Source organism: Lepisma saccharinum, chromosome 5, assembly GCF_977018435.1.
Source record: "Lepisma saccharinum chromosome 5, izLepSacc3.1, whole genome shotgun sequence".
NCBI classification, from domain to species: Eukaryota; Metazoa; Arthropoda; class Insecta; order Zygentoma; family Lepismatidae; genus Lepisma; species Lepisma saccharinum.
Genome location: NC_139233.1, coordinates 87,014,092 through 87,034,062, shown reverse-complemented (window position 1 = coordinate 87,034,062; position 19,971 = coordinate 87,014,092). Strand labels below are relative to the sequence as shown.

Below are 19,971 nucleotides of genomic sequence, written 5' to 3'. Positions count from 1 at the left end.
GAATGGTTGCTAAATGATTTCGGGGCTGAGGTAATCTATAGTGACGTAGATGGTGATCATAAAGTTGAAGTAGAATGGGTCCACCAGCGACATGTAATTGTCAGAATCCATGTAGTCCCCACTGAAATAAGTGCAGAAGTGATAAGTCGTGTCATGAGGTCTTATGGGGAAGTGTTAAAAATTGAAGACGAGACATACTCTGCAGATCACATTTACCCTACTCGAACTGGACGTGTATTGATCAAAATGATACTACGTAAACCCATACCCTCATATGTAATCATGAATGGAGACTCCTATTGGGTAACATACCCTGGGCAGTTTCGTACCTGCATCGCGTGTTCGGAAGAGGGTCACGTAGTGGCTCAGTGTCCTAAGCGTCGATCCACTGCGAACCAGCCCCACAGGGTGCCGGTTAATATACTCGCTGACAAGGTACCGATGTTATATGAACCAACTGTGCTACCCGTAAGGAAGTAAACCAAGAGATTCAGCTCCATCAGTTGCAGAAGTCCCTGCGTCAGGAGATAACAATGGAGGGAATACTGATAGCCCCAGAATCACCGACTAGGAGACAGGTACCAGACACGAAGGTAGTGTGAAGAATGCACCAACAGGAAGGGAAGAGATGGAGCAGCCAACATTGACCACTTCGGAGGAGATGCATCACATACCCCCGCCCCCACCCCCAAGTGCTTTGTTCGCGGAGGCAGAATTCCCCGTATTTACCTCTCCTAGGAAATCACGGTCAAGATCTGTATCAAGGTTACGGTCAGTGGCGGAAGAGTCCATGGTGCTACGTAGAAAGAAGAAGAAAAATAATGAATGCGTAAGTTCCACAATAGTTCATAACGAATTTAGAGTAGAATCTGGTACCCCAAACCAAGATGTTTCAAAGGTTAGTTTAACCAGTAATTCAGCAAATGTAACTAAAGAGAAACCTTCGACGAGTAACAAACTTACCCCAGATTTATTTCGAGGAAAGCATAGTTAATGCATTATAGGCAGAAATTAGAGATCAGTAATATTGAAGAATGTAAGTAAGTTTAGTTTTCTTTTGTGGACAGTTACAATCATGCAAACATTTACCTTGGCATCTATAAATTTGAATCAAATGCAAAGTAAGACCAAAATAATTGCTCTGAATGACTTCCTCATTAAATCGTCTATTGATGTGGCCCTCTTACAAGAGGTCGCCATAGACGATATTTCTGTACTGAGCATGTTTAAAGTGTACAACAATTTTACTCCCTTTGCACAAGGGACTGCCATAGCATGTAGGCGACACTTGGATTTACGTAATGTAGTGCCCCATCCCACGGGCAGACAAATAAGTGCCAAATTAGGCTCAGTGTTTCTCTGTAATGTGTATGTTCCGTCAGGAAGCCAAAACAGACGGGAAAGAGAAGATTTTTTTTCAACAGTTGTAGGGCCCGAGTTGACATCTCACACACTAGACACTATACTAGTGGGAGATTTTAACTGCGTAATTCGTTCACAAGATCAAAATCCAGGATACAACTTCTCACGTGCGCTCTATGAATTAACGCAGGGGTTACAACTGCGTGACGCTTGGATACACGCCAATGGCGAAAGTCCAGGTTACACACATATCACCTCCAGTAGTGCGTCAAGAATCGATAGGTTTTATGTCGCACCAAGATTTCAGGACTATATAATTAGTGTTCATAATTTCCCACTATGCTTTAGTGACCATAGTGTCCCAATTCTCAAAATAAATTTAGATTTGATCAAACCCAGACAAGGTAGCGGATACTGGCTTTTAAATAGCACATTATTACACAATGGTAGTTACGTCCAGCTAATCAGGGAAACGTGGAACGAACTCAAGGCCTCTCGGCCATTGCAAAAGACCCTAATGGAGTGGTGGGAAACTCGAGTTAAGCCTAAATTTCGTTAGGTCAGTAAATTCTTCAGTGCAGAGGTTAGTAGAGATCAAAGAAACAAATATAATTTTTTGTATGCAGTCTTGAATGATCTCCATCGTTTAGCACTGCAAGGTAATTTCGATCGTCCCTATGCAAATGAAATAAAAGCGCAATTACTTTCTATACATAGGAAACGAACATCTGCAGCAATAATAAAGAGCAAGATTCTTCCTATAGACCCTGACGAGCAAGCCACACTAAGTCACATTCTTCAAGAACATAAACACGCCAGGAGTCACGTCATTCATAAATTAACTTTAGATTCCGGTGAAGTTGTCACCAGTCCTCATAGTATACACGACAGGTTTTTGCAATACTATAAAAATCTTCTTGGTCAAGCCTTTAAACCAACAGAAACGCAATGTAATTTTTTGAACTACCTCCCTGCATCACTGACGGAAAATGAAATTACTGAGCTCACAGAACTGTTTAGTAAAAAGGAGGTTCATGATGCAGTATTCAAAGCTCCGAGGAATAAAACTACAGCCGAAAATGGATTACCATGAGAATTCTATCAATGTTTCTGGGATCTAATAGGAGACGATTTAACGAAATGGGTCAACGAAGTGTTGACAACAGGGACAATAGGGAATACCAGTAGCACGGGAGTTATAGTGTTAGTTCCCAAAAAGGCAAATCCAAAGTTCGTCACAGATTTTAGGCCTATTTCAATATTGAGTAGTGACATCAAACTTATAAGTAGGTGCATAAATCAGCGTTTAAAAAAATATATGGTTAAACTTATTGGCAATTTACAGTTCGCTTGTAATACGTCTCAAAGTATACATCACTTGCTGCAAACGATAAGAGACGTAATTATTACCAAACAAAATAAGAATGGATCAGAGGCAATTCTATCTTTAGACTTTTCCCAAGCATATGACAGAGTGAGCCACGAATATCTGTACAAAGTCTTAGAGGCATATGGCTTCGGAGACACTTTTATTAATTGGATCAAAACTTTATATAATCATATGCTGCTAAAACTCAAAACAAATGGTTTCTTGACAACAAGTTTTAAAATGCGACGAGGTGTACTACAAGGTAGTCCCTTGAGTAGCACATTGTACGTCCTCACAATAGCCCCCTTTTTGTTTAGTATCCAGCATCATTTACAGGGCATTTCTATGGCTTCCGCCACCATACAAGTTGGCAGTTTCATGGACGACGTCACGATTTTTCTCAAGGATGAAAGGGATCTGCACAGTGTTAAAAGCCAAATACATACTTTTGAGCTCACATCAGGAGCAAAACTAAACAATCGAAAGTCATTCCTGATGCCCCTTGGCAAGGAGAATCCTTTCACAAACAATATGGAGATCCCTGTAGACAAGAAAATAAAAGTTTTAGGTATAAACTTCTATGCAAATATCGATGAAACGATCGAAGCCAATAGTAAACTCACGTGCGAGAGGGCAATCTACGTCCTCAGAGCGAACAAGCTGCGCTGTCTGAGTTTAAAAGCACGAGTAAGATTTATCAATGTTTTTGCTCTCTCTAAACTTTGGTATGTAGCAAAAATCCTGCCCTTCAAAACACAGCACTTAGCCAAGGTCAACAAAGCTGTTGGCTGCTTTTGTGGCACGATACAATTTTCCGGGTGGCAATAAATGAGGTCACGTTATCAGAGAAGACAGGTGGGTTGTCACTAAAACACGCGAACACACAGGCAAGAGCATTGTTTGTGCAGACCGGCCTTCAAACAGCTTTCTCACTGCACGAGTCAACGACCCAGGCATGTATACAGACAATAATACGGAACTTTCCATTAGAAGCTCCCATCGATATCCAAAGTATCCCCAAAAGGTTTTTGTTTTATAAGGACATCGCTTTACAGGTATGCTACCAGTTATTACGACATGAGACAATTACACCATCTGTTAAAAAGTTATATAGTGAAATAAATAGTTCCAAGCACACAGTACCACGAATAGTCAGGGATTTAAATACACATAATTGGCCACAAATATGCGAAAATGTCTCCGCCAAACGCCTTTCAAAAGCTGGACAATCAATATGGTACAAATTGGTTCATTGTGTTATAGTGACAAGAGATAGGACATACCAATATGGAATCAGTGACTCTCCTAATTGTATATCATGCAACGTGCCAGACTCTTTAGCCCACAGGATAACGAAGTGTCGAAACTCCTCCACGGCATGGAACAAACTGAGAACAATGCTCAGTCGTATATGCCGCACCCCATTAACAAAGTTTACGGATACAGATATAGTTTTTCCTCATTTCAATTTTTTTCCACCAACAAAACAACGAGCAGTACAATGGTTGATAACTGAATATTTATTATATATCTTTCACAATGAGGAGAGCAGTTTTCAGAAACAATTCAGTATCTTCTTGCAAGAACAATACGAAAAAATTCCTCTCCAAGCAAGGAAGAAATGGTATGAAAATTTCTTATTAGTGCTTTATACATAATTTAGGCAAAACAAAAATATAAAGGTTAATCAGATAGAAATACAAATTCTAATAGCAGTAATACACTTATCCAAAACAATGTAATTCCATAACTTGTATATCAGAATGAGACAATAAAAAAGAATAGGGTAGTGTTTACCTTTCAGGACTGTCAATCTGATGGTCGTATGTTCAAACCCTTCCGGTGGCAGGAAATTTTCGTAAGTTTTAGACCTATCCCATTGTGTTCATTGTCCACGCCGTGTAAAACGGAATGATTCAGTTTGGAATTAACGATGGGGGGAGGGGAAATATTAAATTACAAAATCTCCATTTCAACGAACCGAGAAGTGGACAAAAGTTGGATAATTCTTATAAATATTAAAATTACATTCATGTTTTTGGTGGTATAATCCCAGGTAAAATGAAAGATCTTACATGGAAGATTTTACCTTGCTCTGAACTAAGCCAAAAGGCATTTCGCACCGATCTAATACATTCTCCAATACATTTTAAAATGTTATTGAATGTTTCATGTCGATAATTTGACCAATGCATCAATTCTTGACGCTGAGACGATATTTTCTGTAACTACCTCTTCTCTTCAGTCCCTTCTGTTCATCTCTTCTCCTTCTCCTTCTTCTCTTACCTCCTTCTGATCTGCTTTTATCTCATATCGCCTTCCCTACTTTTCTCGCATCTCATCTCCATCCCACTCATCTCCACTTCTCGTATCTCCTTTCCTGTCTTAGATTTCCGACTCCACGGACTTTTCTCCTCTTCTTTTCGTTCTTCTCTTTTTCTCTCCTTTACTCTGCTCTCCACTCTTCTCTCATCTCGTTTTCCTTCTCTTTTCTCTTCTTTGCTCCATTTTCTTCATCTCTCCTAAAATCTTTTTCCATTCTCTTCACTACATCTCCTCTCCTCGTCTATCCTCTCTTTCTTCTCTCCTCTACTTTTCCTCTTCTCCTTTCGCTTTCACTTTATCCTGTCCTTTGTCACCTCTCGTTTTCTCTCACCTCTTTTCCTTTCTGTAGACTCATCAGTGATGAAATACTGGAAAACCTATTATTTTTCTTTCAGAAAGAATTTTGTCGCTTGCGATATAATAGTGATATTTTTAATACTTTTATACACTAATACTTGTTTTTATTTCTTTCGCGTATTTTATAAATATTTATTGTGCATGTGGCAACCCTGAAATTGAGCCTAACTCTACACGCAACCCACCAACGCCTTGTGTATATTAGGTTTCCTAGTTTAAAATGTCGTTGTCCTAAAACTTTTGAGAGACACTGTACAACAATAGGGTTAGGTTGGGGTAAAAACGAGATACATAATAGTATCTTTTGTACACTAATGGAAAACGATTAAAACCAAGTTCACACGTGCGCATGAGTCATCCATGACTTATCTACCTTTCCCTCCCCCTATACTCTCCGCTTGATTAATTAACAATAGCGTCACCCCTCGATAATGAATAGAAAAGCCATTAATGTGAATTAAAATTGTGTATTGTTAAGTGTTAACTAAGATTTCTCCTACTAGAGTAGAAAATACCTTTAAATGCGGTGATGCAGATGAGTGATGATATAATAAAAGTGATGCAGGGACACTCACAATGAACACCCATGCAACATATGTGCAGAAGTGACACCACAAACTGGATGTGTCCCTTTTCACTTACGTGTCATTAGTTTTCTCAACACCATGCACCCCCTCGATCAGCTGGTTGCGCATGCGTAGTAAACTCTTTCTTGTAGTCTGGAGACACCTGTAGAGCTTATCATGCCGGTGTTTTATTAGCTCCATAAGTTCATAAATTCAACTTAAAAGCTACATGGTTTCTGGTCCTTTCGGTGGAAATCTGTACTTTTCAATATTAGAAATTATTATTTTTACATAGCTAAACCATTTCCAAGGAGGCTTCAATTTTTCGTGTCTGTAATGTTATTTTAAGTGTTCGGCAAATTCTTATCAAATGTGTTGATTTTACTATCCTCGGACGAACTTTTAATCTTCTCAATTGCATTCATGTCGGGAGTGATGACACTGTTTTAACAAGTGTTTTTAGCTTTATAAGAAGAGTGTCCATCTTAAACTTTTGCAAGTCTTTAGTCTCTTTTTACCGTTTTAATATGTTGTGTTTGGTTCCGGTGCAATTTCCTTTACAACTTTCCACTTTTAACCTTTCTAAAGTGGGTCTTTACACCCATTTCTTAATTTTAAAGGTAAGGGTATTTGAGAAGAGGATTTTCCTGGTATGCTATGAAGGGTGCAAAATGGCCATGCATGCCGACGCACTCAAAATTTTTAACTCCAGGCACGTATCTAGAAATATTTCGAAGGGGATCAGAACCAATGTCTCATAAGTAATGACAATAATAATAATAGTAATAACAATAAAATTATAATTAAAATGTTAATAATGTATTTAATTCATTAATATATTGTTATTATTGCATCAATAGGTAAAAGGACGGTAAAAGAATAGAGATATAACAGCATGTACTCATTATCTAGCTTACGTGTATTCAAGACCACCAAAATTTGTATAAAAACAAAGCAGGGATATTAATGTCAAATAGATAAAAAAAATGGATACTTATTGAATAGCCAAATAAATATTATATCCAGTTAACGAAAAGTAAAGTTCCTGATTAGTATTTTATGCATATTATCATAAGTATTGCATAATGCATAAATCTTTGGTACTGTTCTTCAAAGCCATATGCTCCCAATATAATCCTTGCCTTCCGATAAGTTCAAAGGAAATAAATAAGCATCGATTATACAACAAATGATAAAAAAAGTATATTTTCATTATTTCATTTATATACTTGCTAATTCTTTCTGGTGATCCTCCCCCTCAATACGTGTTTGGACGTTCCTAATTTGCAGCCTATGGAGGAAATCTGATTTGATGCACTCTTCTGATTGTCCTAAATCGTGAGAGATGATTTTAATTTTAATTGCTGTTTACATATCAAATTTAACCAATGATGAAGATGAAGAGAGTGTCTCAGAGTGTAAAGGTTCAGGATCATGAAATCAGAGGCGGAAGGATTCATGTAGCTTAGAATTTGTTCGCACGAATTGAAGCCAAATTATATTCAGTTGTGTGTACCAGATATGGAAGATCGTGACTGTGGTACTTGTCACTTCAAAATGGAATTATACCGCTCGCATTTCGAGCTGACAACGAATCAGCAATCAGTTGAATTATCTTCGACTGACATCGGGAATTTTTGTGTCACAAGGCACGAAACAAATGAGCGTCGGATACACACCATGTTGCAAAACATATTGTAAAATGGGAGAGAGGGAGACAGTTGATCAGCGCCGTTGCTTATTAAAAGTTGTGCAATAGTACACAAAGCACGGGAAAATACATAAAGCACCCAAATACTGTACAAAGAAGCCAATAAAAACAACTGACAAAACAGACGTAAGCTTGGCAACGTTGTAACGGGAGAGCGATGTTACCCCCTACAGCTTTTACTTCGCAACATAGGTTGTTGACACTCATCGAGCCACGCACCCCCGAAGACGATTGGTGGACAGATGGAGGTATGTAGTAAAAAGTAGGTCATCTGCCAGTTGGGTCAGCGATCAATATAATAAGTGCGTATATATATATATAAAGCATGACATTAATTACAACGAACCGAAAATTTTCGAGCAATCCTTTTCCAGATGGTAAAAATATAAATCATAGTTTAATACGAATAAATTAATCAGGACTAGAGTTAATAGACATTTAAATTCGTTAAAAAACGAGAGTATTCTAGATCAAATATTTATCATGTCTGTGACAATTTCGACTGAGTAAGGGAATTCTGAAGCTTATTAATTTTGTAATCATTGTTAATACTAAAAACGTAAAACTACTTCCATTTCACAAAAGCTTACTTGTGCTATCACCTTATAATCAAAGGGTAGGTTGCGTTAGTTTTCTGGTGGAGGTACACATTGTACAAGCACGGACAATTCTGGGTTGTTACGATACCATTAGCTTGCTATGGGATTGTTACAATCCACAAGTGTCCATTACTGTACAGTGATACAGATTACACACACACACACACACACAGACAGACAGATATACATGTCAGTAGCGTGTGCTGAGTTCAAGATGTAAACTATCTCGCTATGGCACGTGGTTCTAGGCTGTAGAGGAAGGGAGAAGACTATGTTCCGGTAAACGCTGTGTGTAAGAGGTTAGACACATCCACATCGCTAGTTCTCGGCGACTTCAGGGAAGCCACGTTGCCATGCCAACACCAGAATCGACATCATCTGAATAGATTTCATTTCAGGATGTAGGTCCATTCCCGATTACCCCATTTGTGCATAAAGTGGACTTAAAACAAAAACTCAAACTCAAACCATTGTTATTTTACTGAAATGAACAATTTCATTTACAATTTCTAATCGATTTTTTCTTTTGTATTTTAATCTCTGGATTTTTAGGCTTCGCAGATAGCTTAGCTAACCTAGAATATACGCTCCTGATATATATACATATATATCAGTGTTACATCTTCTGTGCCCCTCCCAGAAAATAAATCTAGTTTCTTCTATGTCTAACATTACATTTGAGGTTCTTTGTATTACTTCTACATCATGTACGATAATGTTAAAAAATGGACAACATGCTGACTGGTTCTTGTAATAAAATCATACTTTCACAATCGCAAGGCGTTACATGAATATTTTAACTCGCATCAAAATGACAACAAACAATCCACACATTTTACAAATATATCATTATTATTATTGTATTGACGTTTTGTTACAGCGCCTTGAATAACGTAGTGTGGAAAACGGCACGGTTCTGCGCTCTCTGGCTGGTTCCACTCGAAAATGATTCTCTAGAGACGCTGGTGTTCGACCCATGCTTGGTATTCGTCTGCTTATAATGGAAGTAAATAGAGTTTTCGCTGCAACGTCTGATTATTTTACATGAAGCATTTCTATGAATGCGATAATTGCTATGATATTTGGTACAGTGGTCGCGAAGATATTAACGAACATTCTAGACAGTCGACCACGTCCTGTTATCGTCACACTTTCGTTAATAATACGGGAGAAAAAATACGCGTGGAATGCTCTTGGCAACAAAATGTTTGTGTATGAATTAGGTTACTTATTATTATCATCATCATCATTTCTTTTAAAGATATACACACTGAAGCATTTGTATTTTTGATATTTACTGTCCCCTTTCTTCCGCTTTAAACTAATCGCGACGATGATGATAATGATGATTCCATGAAACGACAAGGGGAACCCCACAAAACGTTCTTAGTGCCATCGACTTGAGTGTAAGGAAACTTTCAAACCAATGGGACGAGCGTCACGGGATGATCACACTGTCACACTAGTGACACACACTTCCAGACTGTAAAATAGCATTCATTTCACATGAGGGTCGAAACAGCAAACGACACGTTCATATGTCATATGTCGTATTCCCATGCTACTTGTTTTTTCGGTCGGAAAGAAGGGTGCTCAGCCCGAAGCGACGCGCTACAGGGGAGATCCCAACTTAGTGACAAGCGACAGCCTTGAAGCGGCACTTCAGTCTATTAGCAATATTGTGCAAACACCAGATCTAGGCGACACGATAAGCCACACGTGTCGCTTTGTCGCTTGTGTGTCGCTCAAACTGGGCCATTTCCTCAATAGCTTGCAACGTGTTGCCGTGGTTTGTTGTTCGCGCATGCGCTATGCAATGAGTGTCTTGTTTTAGGGATATTGCGTACCAAAGCGGCACGCGACACTTATCGCTTGAGAATTTCACCAACCGAACGCTGGCCTGTGTTGTCCGTCATGCCTTTACAATGTGAAATGTTGCTCTTGATTGGCTCGTTTCCAAGCAACATGTGTCGCGTCTCGCTTCGGTATGAAAGTTGCCTTGGACCGAAGGACCAGTGTCGCTTTGGTGTGAAATCCTCGTATCGTTTGTCGCTTTGGTCTAAAATCTCCTTGAGGAAACGGTGCAGTCAGAGCTTGTGTCCCTACGGTTCGAAAGGCTGCATTGATTACGGACTGCTCGCTTCCAAGCGACACTTGTGGTTTGTCGCCTCGGTATGAACTATCTCTCAGGATACTATTTATATTCTAATAACATAGAAAAATAAAACTCTAGTACACAATCGAACACCTGACGTCCGGAATCACTTTGCGATGTTTCTTCTTGTGTTACGCATGCTATTTATTTATTAATTTTATTTTACTTTTCTTTCCAAATTAATGACATTTCGTGACTGCAAATCACTACACAAATATAACTGTTTCCATCAATTCACTTACCGCCTTTCTAGACAAACAAATATACACAATATATTCCAAAAACTAACTAACCCGCATGACTTTCATAACAAAATTAGCACCTGGTACGATCGCACCGCCATCTATGTTTGTCATCCGTCTGGGGAACTACAACCTTAGTGACAATGAAGTTCGACCAGTCACAAATATAGGAGTGCGTTGTGAAAGAAGGAGAACACATCCATATGCTAAAGATATTTTATTCAGCAGGCTACATGGAACAAAGGAAAACATAAATTTCCGCTGCAACGCAGCAATGTATAGTGTCCACACAAAATAAAACATTTTCGTCCATCTACACGTGACATTGAAGTTCGACCACTGTTAGAGAGGATCCTGTTTACCATGGTGTGACGCCGCACCGTCGGCGAATAACTGTGGCAATGCGTCGGGACATGCTGCGGACGAGTCGTTCAAGGTATTTCACATCAATGCGGTGCCATTCCTCCTGCAGGCAGGCGATAAGAGCAGCCACTGTCATGGGTCCCCTCTGTTGCACACGGCGCTTAAGAACACGCCACACATTCTCAATGGGTGAGAGGTCGGGACTCGATGGTGGCCATGGCAGAGTTCGCACGTGATGGCGAGTCAACCATTCTCTTGTCAGCCGCGCTGTATGAGGCCTGGCATTGTCGTGTTGAAAGATGAGACCCCGCCTGTGCAACAGGTGCCTTCGCACTGTGGGAAGATGCCGCTCCAGTATGCGTGTATAGGCGTGTGCATTCACAATGCTCTCACGGACGTGTAGTGGGCCAACCCCAGATGCCGTCATGCATCCCCATACCATCACTGACGCAGGTTTCTGTACCCGACGTGCATAACATTTTGCTTCATTCTGTTCCTCCTTCCGACAAATGACTGTTTTCCGTATTTTCCCGTACACAACATTGAAAATGGATTCGTCCGTCCACAAAACCCTGTTCCACTGCCGAAATGTCCATATCCGGTACATTCGTGCCCACCGTAGTCGATTGCCTTTGTTCAACATGGAAAGGAAGGGTTTACGTTTCGCCTTGTACACTCGGTAACCGCATCGCTGTAGGTAACGGCGAATGGTTCTGGTTGACACTTCAATGTGAAAGCGTTCTCGAGTCCACAGTCGTAATTCGGCCACAGAAACATGATTGTTGGTCTGGATATAGCGCCTAAATATCCGTAGGTCACGCACGCTCAGCTGGCGTTTTCGACCGGGGGCCTTACCTGGCTCTGTATTACCCGTATTTTGGTGGTGTTTGATGATGCAGTGGACGGTTGACTTGGGTAAGTTCAGTTGGCGCCCTATTTCCCGTTCACTGAGTCCATCTCGTTGCAACTCCACCACTCTTCTTCTCACGGTGTTGTCAATAGGTTTGCCCCTGGCCATGGTGATGATGCACTGCGGTTCCTCGGTGCACAGCACGCGCTTATATACGGCGGACTCCCTTATCGTGTCCGTGACGTCATGCTTCCGTCGAATGCGCCACTATCTGGAATTACCCGTATGGGTCTGGTGCCTGGTCGAAGTTCAATGTCACGCGTATAGTTCCCCGTTTTCGTTCTTTACGTGACCTTGGGTGCAACATGCTGGGATCACGATTCTTGCCTGCTCACACGCCTCCTCTTACACACATGCGTCACTTCTGCGGGTCACCCATTCCACCGCCTATGCCTCTGTGCATTTAATCACGTATTCCTTTCTGGTCGAACTTCATTGTCACCAAGGTTGTAGTTTCTTGGATCGTTTTCCACACTACGTTATTCAAGGTGCTGTAGTTTTGTCGTCATTACCTTGTCCTGGAGTTTCTTTTAGTGCCCAATCTCCTAATGCTGTGGGATGATAGGCTCCGACTTTGGGGGGGCGGCAAGGCACCATCTGACTAACTAACTAACTCTCTAGCCTTCTTAAACCCGAAGGTTCATGGCTGCAGCAACACAGGCCTTCGTAGTTTCCCTATCTTGAGCAAGATCTATATACTCTTTTACATCCCTACCGATTTCCCTTAGGTCCATCTCAACGTTTTCTCTCCATCTTCGTCTTTGCCTTCCTACAGGTCTCTTACCATCAGGTTTCCCAACAAGAATCCTGTAAACTCCTCTTTCCTCTCCCATTCGTGCCACATGGCCTGCCCACCTAAGTCTTCTTGATTTAATTATTCTAATAATATCTGGACATGAATACAAATTATGTAGTTCTAAATTATGTAACCTTCTCCACTCACCTGTCTCCTCATCACTTATAGGTCCAAAGATTTTCCTAAGGATCTTATTTTCAAATACTCTCAATTTATGTTCCTCTTTCAATGTAAGGGACCAAGTTTCACATCCATATAATACTACAGGCAAAATTACTGTTTTGTATATTTTAACTTTTAGTTTCTTAGATATTAAACGAGAAGACAAAAGTTTATGAAGAGAGAAGTAACATGCATTTCCTGAATTAAGCCTACTTTTTATTTCCTCTTTAATATAATTTTCATTTGTTAATATTACTCCTAAGTATTTGAATTTGGAAACTGGTTCAAACGAGTTGTTATCAATAATTAGATTTTGATTATTACCTAACACTTGGTTTCGGCCTGTAAGCATATATTTAGTTTTCTCTTTGTTAACTTCCAAACCTATCTCTTTAGCAGTTTTGAAAAATATTTTAGCATTATTCTTAATTGTATTCACATCATCCCCCAGTAAGTCTACATCATCTGCATTTGCTAACAACTGAGTTACACCATTTAATTTTAGTCCTTCTTTAGTTTCTTTTACCTTCCTAACAGCATATTCTAAGGCAAAATTAAAGAACAATGGAGATACGTAATGCATCTCCTTGTTTTAACCCATCATGAATTGTAAATTTGCCAGACATATTAATACCCACACGAATTTTACTTTCTGTTTCACTGGTGCATATTTTGATCATACTAACAAGCTTCTTAGGTATTCCAAACTCTACTAATATATTATATAATTTATCTCTTTTGACTGAATCATATGCTTTTTTGAAATCAATGAATAGCTGATGGACATTTTGATTATATTCCCACTTTTTTTCAAGTGTCTGTCTGATGTTAAAAATTTGATCTGTAGTTGATCTTTTACGTTTAAATCCACATTGATAATCACCTATAATTTCATTAGCATATGGGGTTAGTCTTGTTAAAAGAATGTTAAACAATATTTTGTATGTTGTTGAGAGTAGAGAAATTCCACGGTAATTATTGCAGTTCATTTTATCACCTTTTTTAAACTCAGGAACAATTATGGATTCTTTCCACTGTTGAGGGATTTATTCTTTATTCCATATTAAACAAATTAATTTATGAATTTGACATATTAATGAATTTCCACCATATTTAATTAACTCAGCTGGTATTAAATCAATGCCAGGTGCTTTGTTATTCTTTAGCCTTTTAATAGCATATTTAACTTCAGTCAAGTTAGGTTCTGGAACTAAAGGTTCGGCTGTGTGGACTTCATTTTCTTCTGATTTATCTCCTACATGGACATTTAAAAGGTCATTAAAGTAGTTCTTCCATCTATTTAGAATATCGCTTGGGTCAGCTAGAAAATCACCGTCTTTATCTTTTATCAAGTTTACTTTAGGTTGCAAACCCTTTCTAAACTCATTTACACTTTTATATAAATCTCTGATATTTTTATTTTTGCTGTTTGTTTCAATTTCGTTAATTTTGCTTTTCAACTAATCTCTTTTTTTACTTCTAAACGTGCGGTTAACTTCTCGCTTTATTCTATTATAATTGTTTAGTTTGTATCATCAGAGTTATTTAACCACCTAAGTCTAGCCTGATTTCTTATTTCTATTAGATTATGACATTCATTATCAAACCATGGCTTACTTTTTCTCGGTTTATGGTATCCTATACTTTCTTCAGCTGCTGATTCTATTGCATTACGTAAGTGCTCCCAATTCTTATTTACGTCTGTTTCATTTATATTTTCATCTTCATTTAAATCCTGCAAAGCATCAAATCTATTTGACAGTTTAATTTGGTAATCTTTCTTAATTCTTTCATCAGTAAACTTTCCTGTATCAAATTTTATAACTTTTAGATTTTGTAGCTTATGATTTATCACTGAGAGTCATTCTCTTAATTTAGCAATTACTAAATAATGGTCACTGGCACAGTCAGCACCTCTATGTGTACGAACGTCAATTATACTAGTATGCCTTCTCTTATCAATGAGAATATGATCTATCTGATTATGAGTTTTACCATCTGGAGAAGACCAGGTATATTTATGGATATCTTTATGTTTAAAAGTGGTACTTTTCACAATTAAATTCTTTGAGGTTGCAAAAGTAATCAATCTTATGCCATTATCATTACTTAATTCATGAAGACTTTCTTTACCAATCGTGGGTTTAAATGTCTCTTCTTTGCCAATCTGTGCATTACAGTCACCTAACAGAATTTTCATATCATACTGAGAAAATTTATCAAAGACCTGTTCTAACTCTGTATAAAAATCATCTTTAGTATTATCATCTTTATCTTCCGTTGGTGCATGTATGTTTATTAAAATAATTTTACACCACCTACCCTGTAAAACTGCATATGATATCCAATGATTAATAAATTCTACTGTTTTAAGAGCCGAGATAATTCTATTATTTATGAAAAAGCCTGTTCCAAAATTATGGCTTTCAGTACCACCATAGAAAAAAGTATAATTTTTAGTTTTACAATTCCCTTCTCCTGGCCACCTAACTTCCTGGACAGCAACTACATCTAATTTATACTTCACTATCTCATTAACTGTACACTGAAATGCCCCAGGCCGGTAAAGGCTCAGAACATTCCAGGTGCCTAATTTAATATCCTTATTCCTAATGTAGATCTTATCCTTAGTCCAGGAACCTCCCAAAGTAGTCCGAACGGGGGACTATTTTACCTCCGGAATATTTTCTGTTTCTTGACATGTCTTTTTTACAGTGCAGAGTTGTCAGCTCTGCGTCTAACCGCCAATATGAATGGAGGAACTACTACACAAGGCACCATCTGCCCCCCAAAAAATTCATGTAGAAGTTGTGTATATTTAGACATACAAAATATGATTTATGACAACCTGCCCCCCCCCCCCAAATTATCTTAAGTTTGCTTGTGAACAAAATGGAACCTAAGTCGACATATTTGGTTGGTATCTATTTTCCCTCATATTCAGCTGTGGATTTAAGGATTAATTTACCATAATTATTCTTGTATTTTACAGGGCAGAAATTCGCTTTACTAGAAGAGAAGGTCGTGATTTCAACTGTTCTGAGAAACTACAGGATAGAAGCTGTTGGCAGGCCAGAGGACCTTGAGCTCGAAGCCCAACTTGTCCTGAAGGCAGCCAATGGAGTTAATGTGAAACTCTACCCAAGAACTACATGTATATCATAAATAAAGAATTTTTAATCGGAAAGGTTTCATTTATCTTTTGAGTTTCTTTATTTTACTACTAAATTAAGCACATAGGTGTAGGTTTATATCATTAGAACCCTATTTCGCCCTAAAAGCCTATTTAATTAGTACGAATGAAGGAATTCCTAAGTTTTCACTACAGAAGTGTTTCAGGATACTACAACGATTATGTGTAAATTCTCTTGTGCCTAAAGTTGCCTATTTCGACTGTTAGTGCACACAAGTTCCCAAAATGTGTAACCATATTCGCTTGTAGAATCTGAATCAGATTGTTTCCTATAATAGCACTTGTCTACTCTTACGGCGGTCGGCCTACATGCTGACAAGGAGAGCGGGGAATACCTCGCAGACCATCCAGATAAGAGCGGTGGCGCCGAGAGTTACGACGTCGCGGAGGAAGGTGCTTCCGCGCACCTCGTTATATAGGCTGCTGCGTTTCTTATCGCGCTGGATTGGTTGTTTCCCCGCTCCCCACTTCCATTGCCAGCATGTAGGGCGCCCGCCGCAAGACTGGACAAAAGTTATAGTTTGGTGTTTTTCGGGGGAAGGGGGTTATTACGTCACAGGTCATGTTATCTGGAGATGGGCAGTCCCTCTCTCACTTTCGAAGCCGTTGAGGTCATTTCGCAGTTCGCTATCTTGGACTGGTAGACTTCGTGTTCCTTGGACTGATCATTTGTGAACTGGTAGTATCTATAATATAATCAAGCTTAGTTTATAAATTCATTTATTCATATTGCAATTAGTATTTAATAGTTTTTTGAGCACCAGCTGTTTGTCATGAGTATCATGACTCATGTGATTATTTCCAGGTTGACCGACATGTAATTAGTTATATACATTCGCCCTTACCAGTTATCACTTGCTATTTGGTAGTTATTTTCAGTCTAAAATAAACTTTAATATATTGATCCAACCCTGAAAAGTACATTCTGATTGGGGTACCGGTGTATTTGGTCTGTGTATTTTATGTTCGTATTTGTAGGAATAATGTTGATGTTAATCCTATTCAAATATGAAGTGTTATAATGTTTATTAATTGAATTGTTGTATGAAAACGTCTTATTGTGAAAATTTCTAATCTAAACAAAAAGTATCGTTTGGGCTTAATCAATAAATAATCGAAAAATTACAATTATTTTCGTACGTTCCACAAGAGCGTCCAACACTGCTAATATACTGTACATTATGTAATAAGGTAGTTAGTTGTCGACTCTTAGTATATATAATTGTAGAGGACTTATTTAGTCATCCAAATGTAAATTATATGCTTCAATTCTAATGGTGGTGACAAATGTAAAAATAAATGACGGACCATGTAATATTTTAACTGTGTCCTATTGCTGAAGTTTTCTTCCCGTCCTTTTTAACGGCTGGAACTTTAAAAACGATCTCCAATGAACGCCTTGTTGAGGTAATCTTCAATGTTCACAGTAAGTCAGAACTAAGAAACTAGTCTGATTTCAAATTCTCTCGTCTTCGGAGAATATCATTTTTTTAAGAAAAAAATAACAACAACGAATAACGTATGGTCTCGAACAAGTATTCTCGGGGTACGAGCCAGCTTAAATCGACGTTAGCGTCCAACGTTTCGAGCGCATACATTGCTCTCTCTCTTCTCATGTCGCCAGGAAAGCTGCAATTCCTACTTTATGTACATTTCTGTTAATGGAAAAAATACATATACAGACATATTACGACACTACAGTTATCAATATTATAGAAATATTAAATTTTAGGTAAGATAGTCTGAATTTTAGTTTTCCCATAATTCACAATATTAAACACTTACTGCCCATTCCTTTTTAAATATTCTAGTGTGTATTTTTGTGCCTTTTTAGTGCATTTTTACCTGTCTATTAGGTGGTGTTTTTTTTTGCCTAGAAATCTGGCCTCTATATGTTATAAAAGGGCATTTTTTAATATGTCACTTCAACATAAAGTAGTAGCTACACTCTTTCTATTGTTACTGTAATTGCAGTTCATTAGGTGGTCATTTGCCTACACCTACAAGCAGCAATACACAGCTGGCCTGTGAAGCAACAACACAAGTTTAGCCACAAACACCAGGGACGTTGACAGGATTCTTTCCGGGTAGGGCAGAACTTTTGATAAGAGTCAAGAAACAGTGTGTTGGGAAATTGTTAGAGAAAGAAGCCCTGAAATAGCAATTTACAATGTAGCTGTCAATATGTATGTCAATTGTGACTACATACACAAAGTAGACTATTTCTTGCCAAAATATTATCGAAAACATTGAACCCATCTAGAAAATATGTGATTTTTGTGGTGCTCTTTACAGACCATGTGTCAAATTGGGTAAAGTCTACAAGCAACATTAAAATAATCACCTACAATTCTACATTTGCATTATTTACCGAGTTAGCATGCATGCAAATGCGTTTACTATTTAACTTATCCTGTTATAAGCACCTTCGGTCAAAGATTAACTTGTTTTGATGTAAATAAGGTTATTTCATACTTCAATGAATTGCAGGACGGCGGGGTTCCATGCGGTAAGACCTCAATCCTGCTGCTCCAATCTCCTTGATATGTATCTAATGTATATCCTTATTATCCTTATCAGTGGCGGCGATTGGGTTCCAAAACCGGGGTGGGGGAGAAGGTGCCAAATCTGAGGGGATAAAGACAGTATATTTCCCTTTGTAGATAAGATTTAGCATAGGGCAGGGGCAAAAGTGACGAAAAGTGTGGGGGCAACTGCCCCTCCTTGTTCCCCTAATCGCCGCCACCGATCCTTATCATCCAAAGCATCCTAATCGTAGCAATTACCCTAATACTCTAATGTGAGTTTGAGTGAGTGAGTGAGTGAGTTTGTGTCTTAAGTCCACTTTATGCACAGTAAGGCTAATTGGGACTGGACCTACAGTTTAAAGTGGGATCGGAAGCACTATGTGCCTCCACCGGGTATCGAACCCGGGACACTTTGATTACAAGGCGACGACGTTACCACTGCGCCATCAGGAATACTCTAATCCAAAATAAGGAAAAATACATAACACAATTCAGATCATTGAAATATGAACAAAACAAAACAAAAAACAAAACAAACTATGAGATTAGCAAGTGACAGTATACGCTGAAAACATCAACTTTTATCAACAATATCTACATAACATATCATTCGTAAGGAAAAATTGATTCAAAGCACGTTATTCCTAAAAAAACCTTGTACAATTTTATTAATTGGTAAATAATAAATATAATATACATTACAAACATATAATTTGAAAGGAACATCATATTTGTTAGCTTCTTGGCGTTAACTTCAGCCTTAATCCGTTTCGTGGTTTCAGAACTAGCTGTGCTTCCAACTCCAGTTCTTCTGGTTTCTGGAGAGATTCTATTCTGAAGTTCCTGAGAACTGACGAAACGACAACCTTCTCCTCCAGCAATGCGAACTTCTGACCTAGAAATATAATTATACAAAATATACGTATATACTCATTAGAATTGTAACAAAATATTTCCAAACAGCTTAACTTATATTGTTGTGATCTATGTAGTACTACATGAGAAGTCTGTCGGATACAAATTTTGTCTAAATCTGCAGTGGTTACTAAGTGATCAATATACACGAAAGTTAGGCTATGTAGTTATAGACTGTAGACATTCTAATACTAAAGATGCATATGCAGTCGAACATGACTATTGAGATTACATACGTCTTAATTACTGGCGTACACAATTTTTATTTTCGGGAGGGGATACAATTGTAAAGGTAAAATATACGTACATAGCTGCTTTCTAGGGGAGCGGCATACACAATAAGATATTTCGTATTTTTATAACTTTCCACCCTCAAAGGTGGCAATCAGGGCTAATTTTAACAGGAGGTTGCATTTAT

The 19,971-nt window shown here is 38.4% G+C and overlaps 2 protein-coding genes across 2 annotated transcripts in view; one reads left to right on the top strand and one right to left on the bottom strand.

Annotated features, from left to right (window-relative positions):
* Nucleotides 1–16,190, top strand: part of LOC145987927 (cytochrome P450 4C1-like) — a 125,764-nt gene extending 109,574 nt beyond the window's left edge. The window contains exon 12 of the mRNA XM_083122746.1: nucleotides 15,910–16,190. Within this exon, the coding sequence (XP_082978872.1) occupies nucleotides 15,910–16,082 (173 nt within the window). The 3' untranslated portion in view covers nucleotides 16,083–16,190. The remainder of the gene's footprint in view (nucleotides 1–15,909) is intronic.
* A 3,163-nt stretch (nucleotides 16,191–19,353) lies between these two features.
* The window catches only part of LOC145987926 (cytochrome P450 4c3-like), a 49,113-nt gene continuing 48,495 nt past the window's right edge, over nucleotides 19,354–19,971 (bottom strand). Inside the window, exon 12 of the mRNA XM_083122745.1 lies at nucleotides 19,354–19,533. Within this exon, the coding sequence (XP_082978871.1) occupies nucleotides 19,373–19,533 (161 nt within the window). The 3' untranslated portion in view covers nucleotides 19,354–19,372. The remainder of the gene's footprint in view (nucleotides 19,534–19,971) is intronic.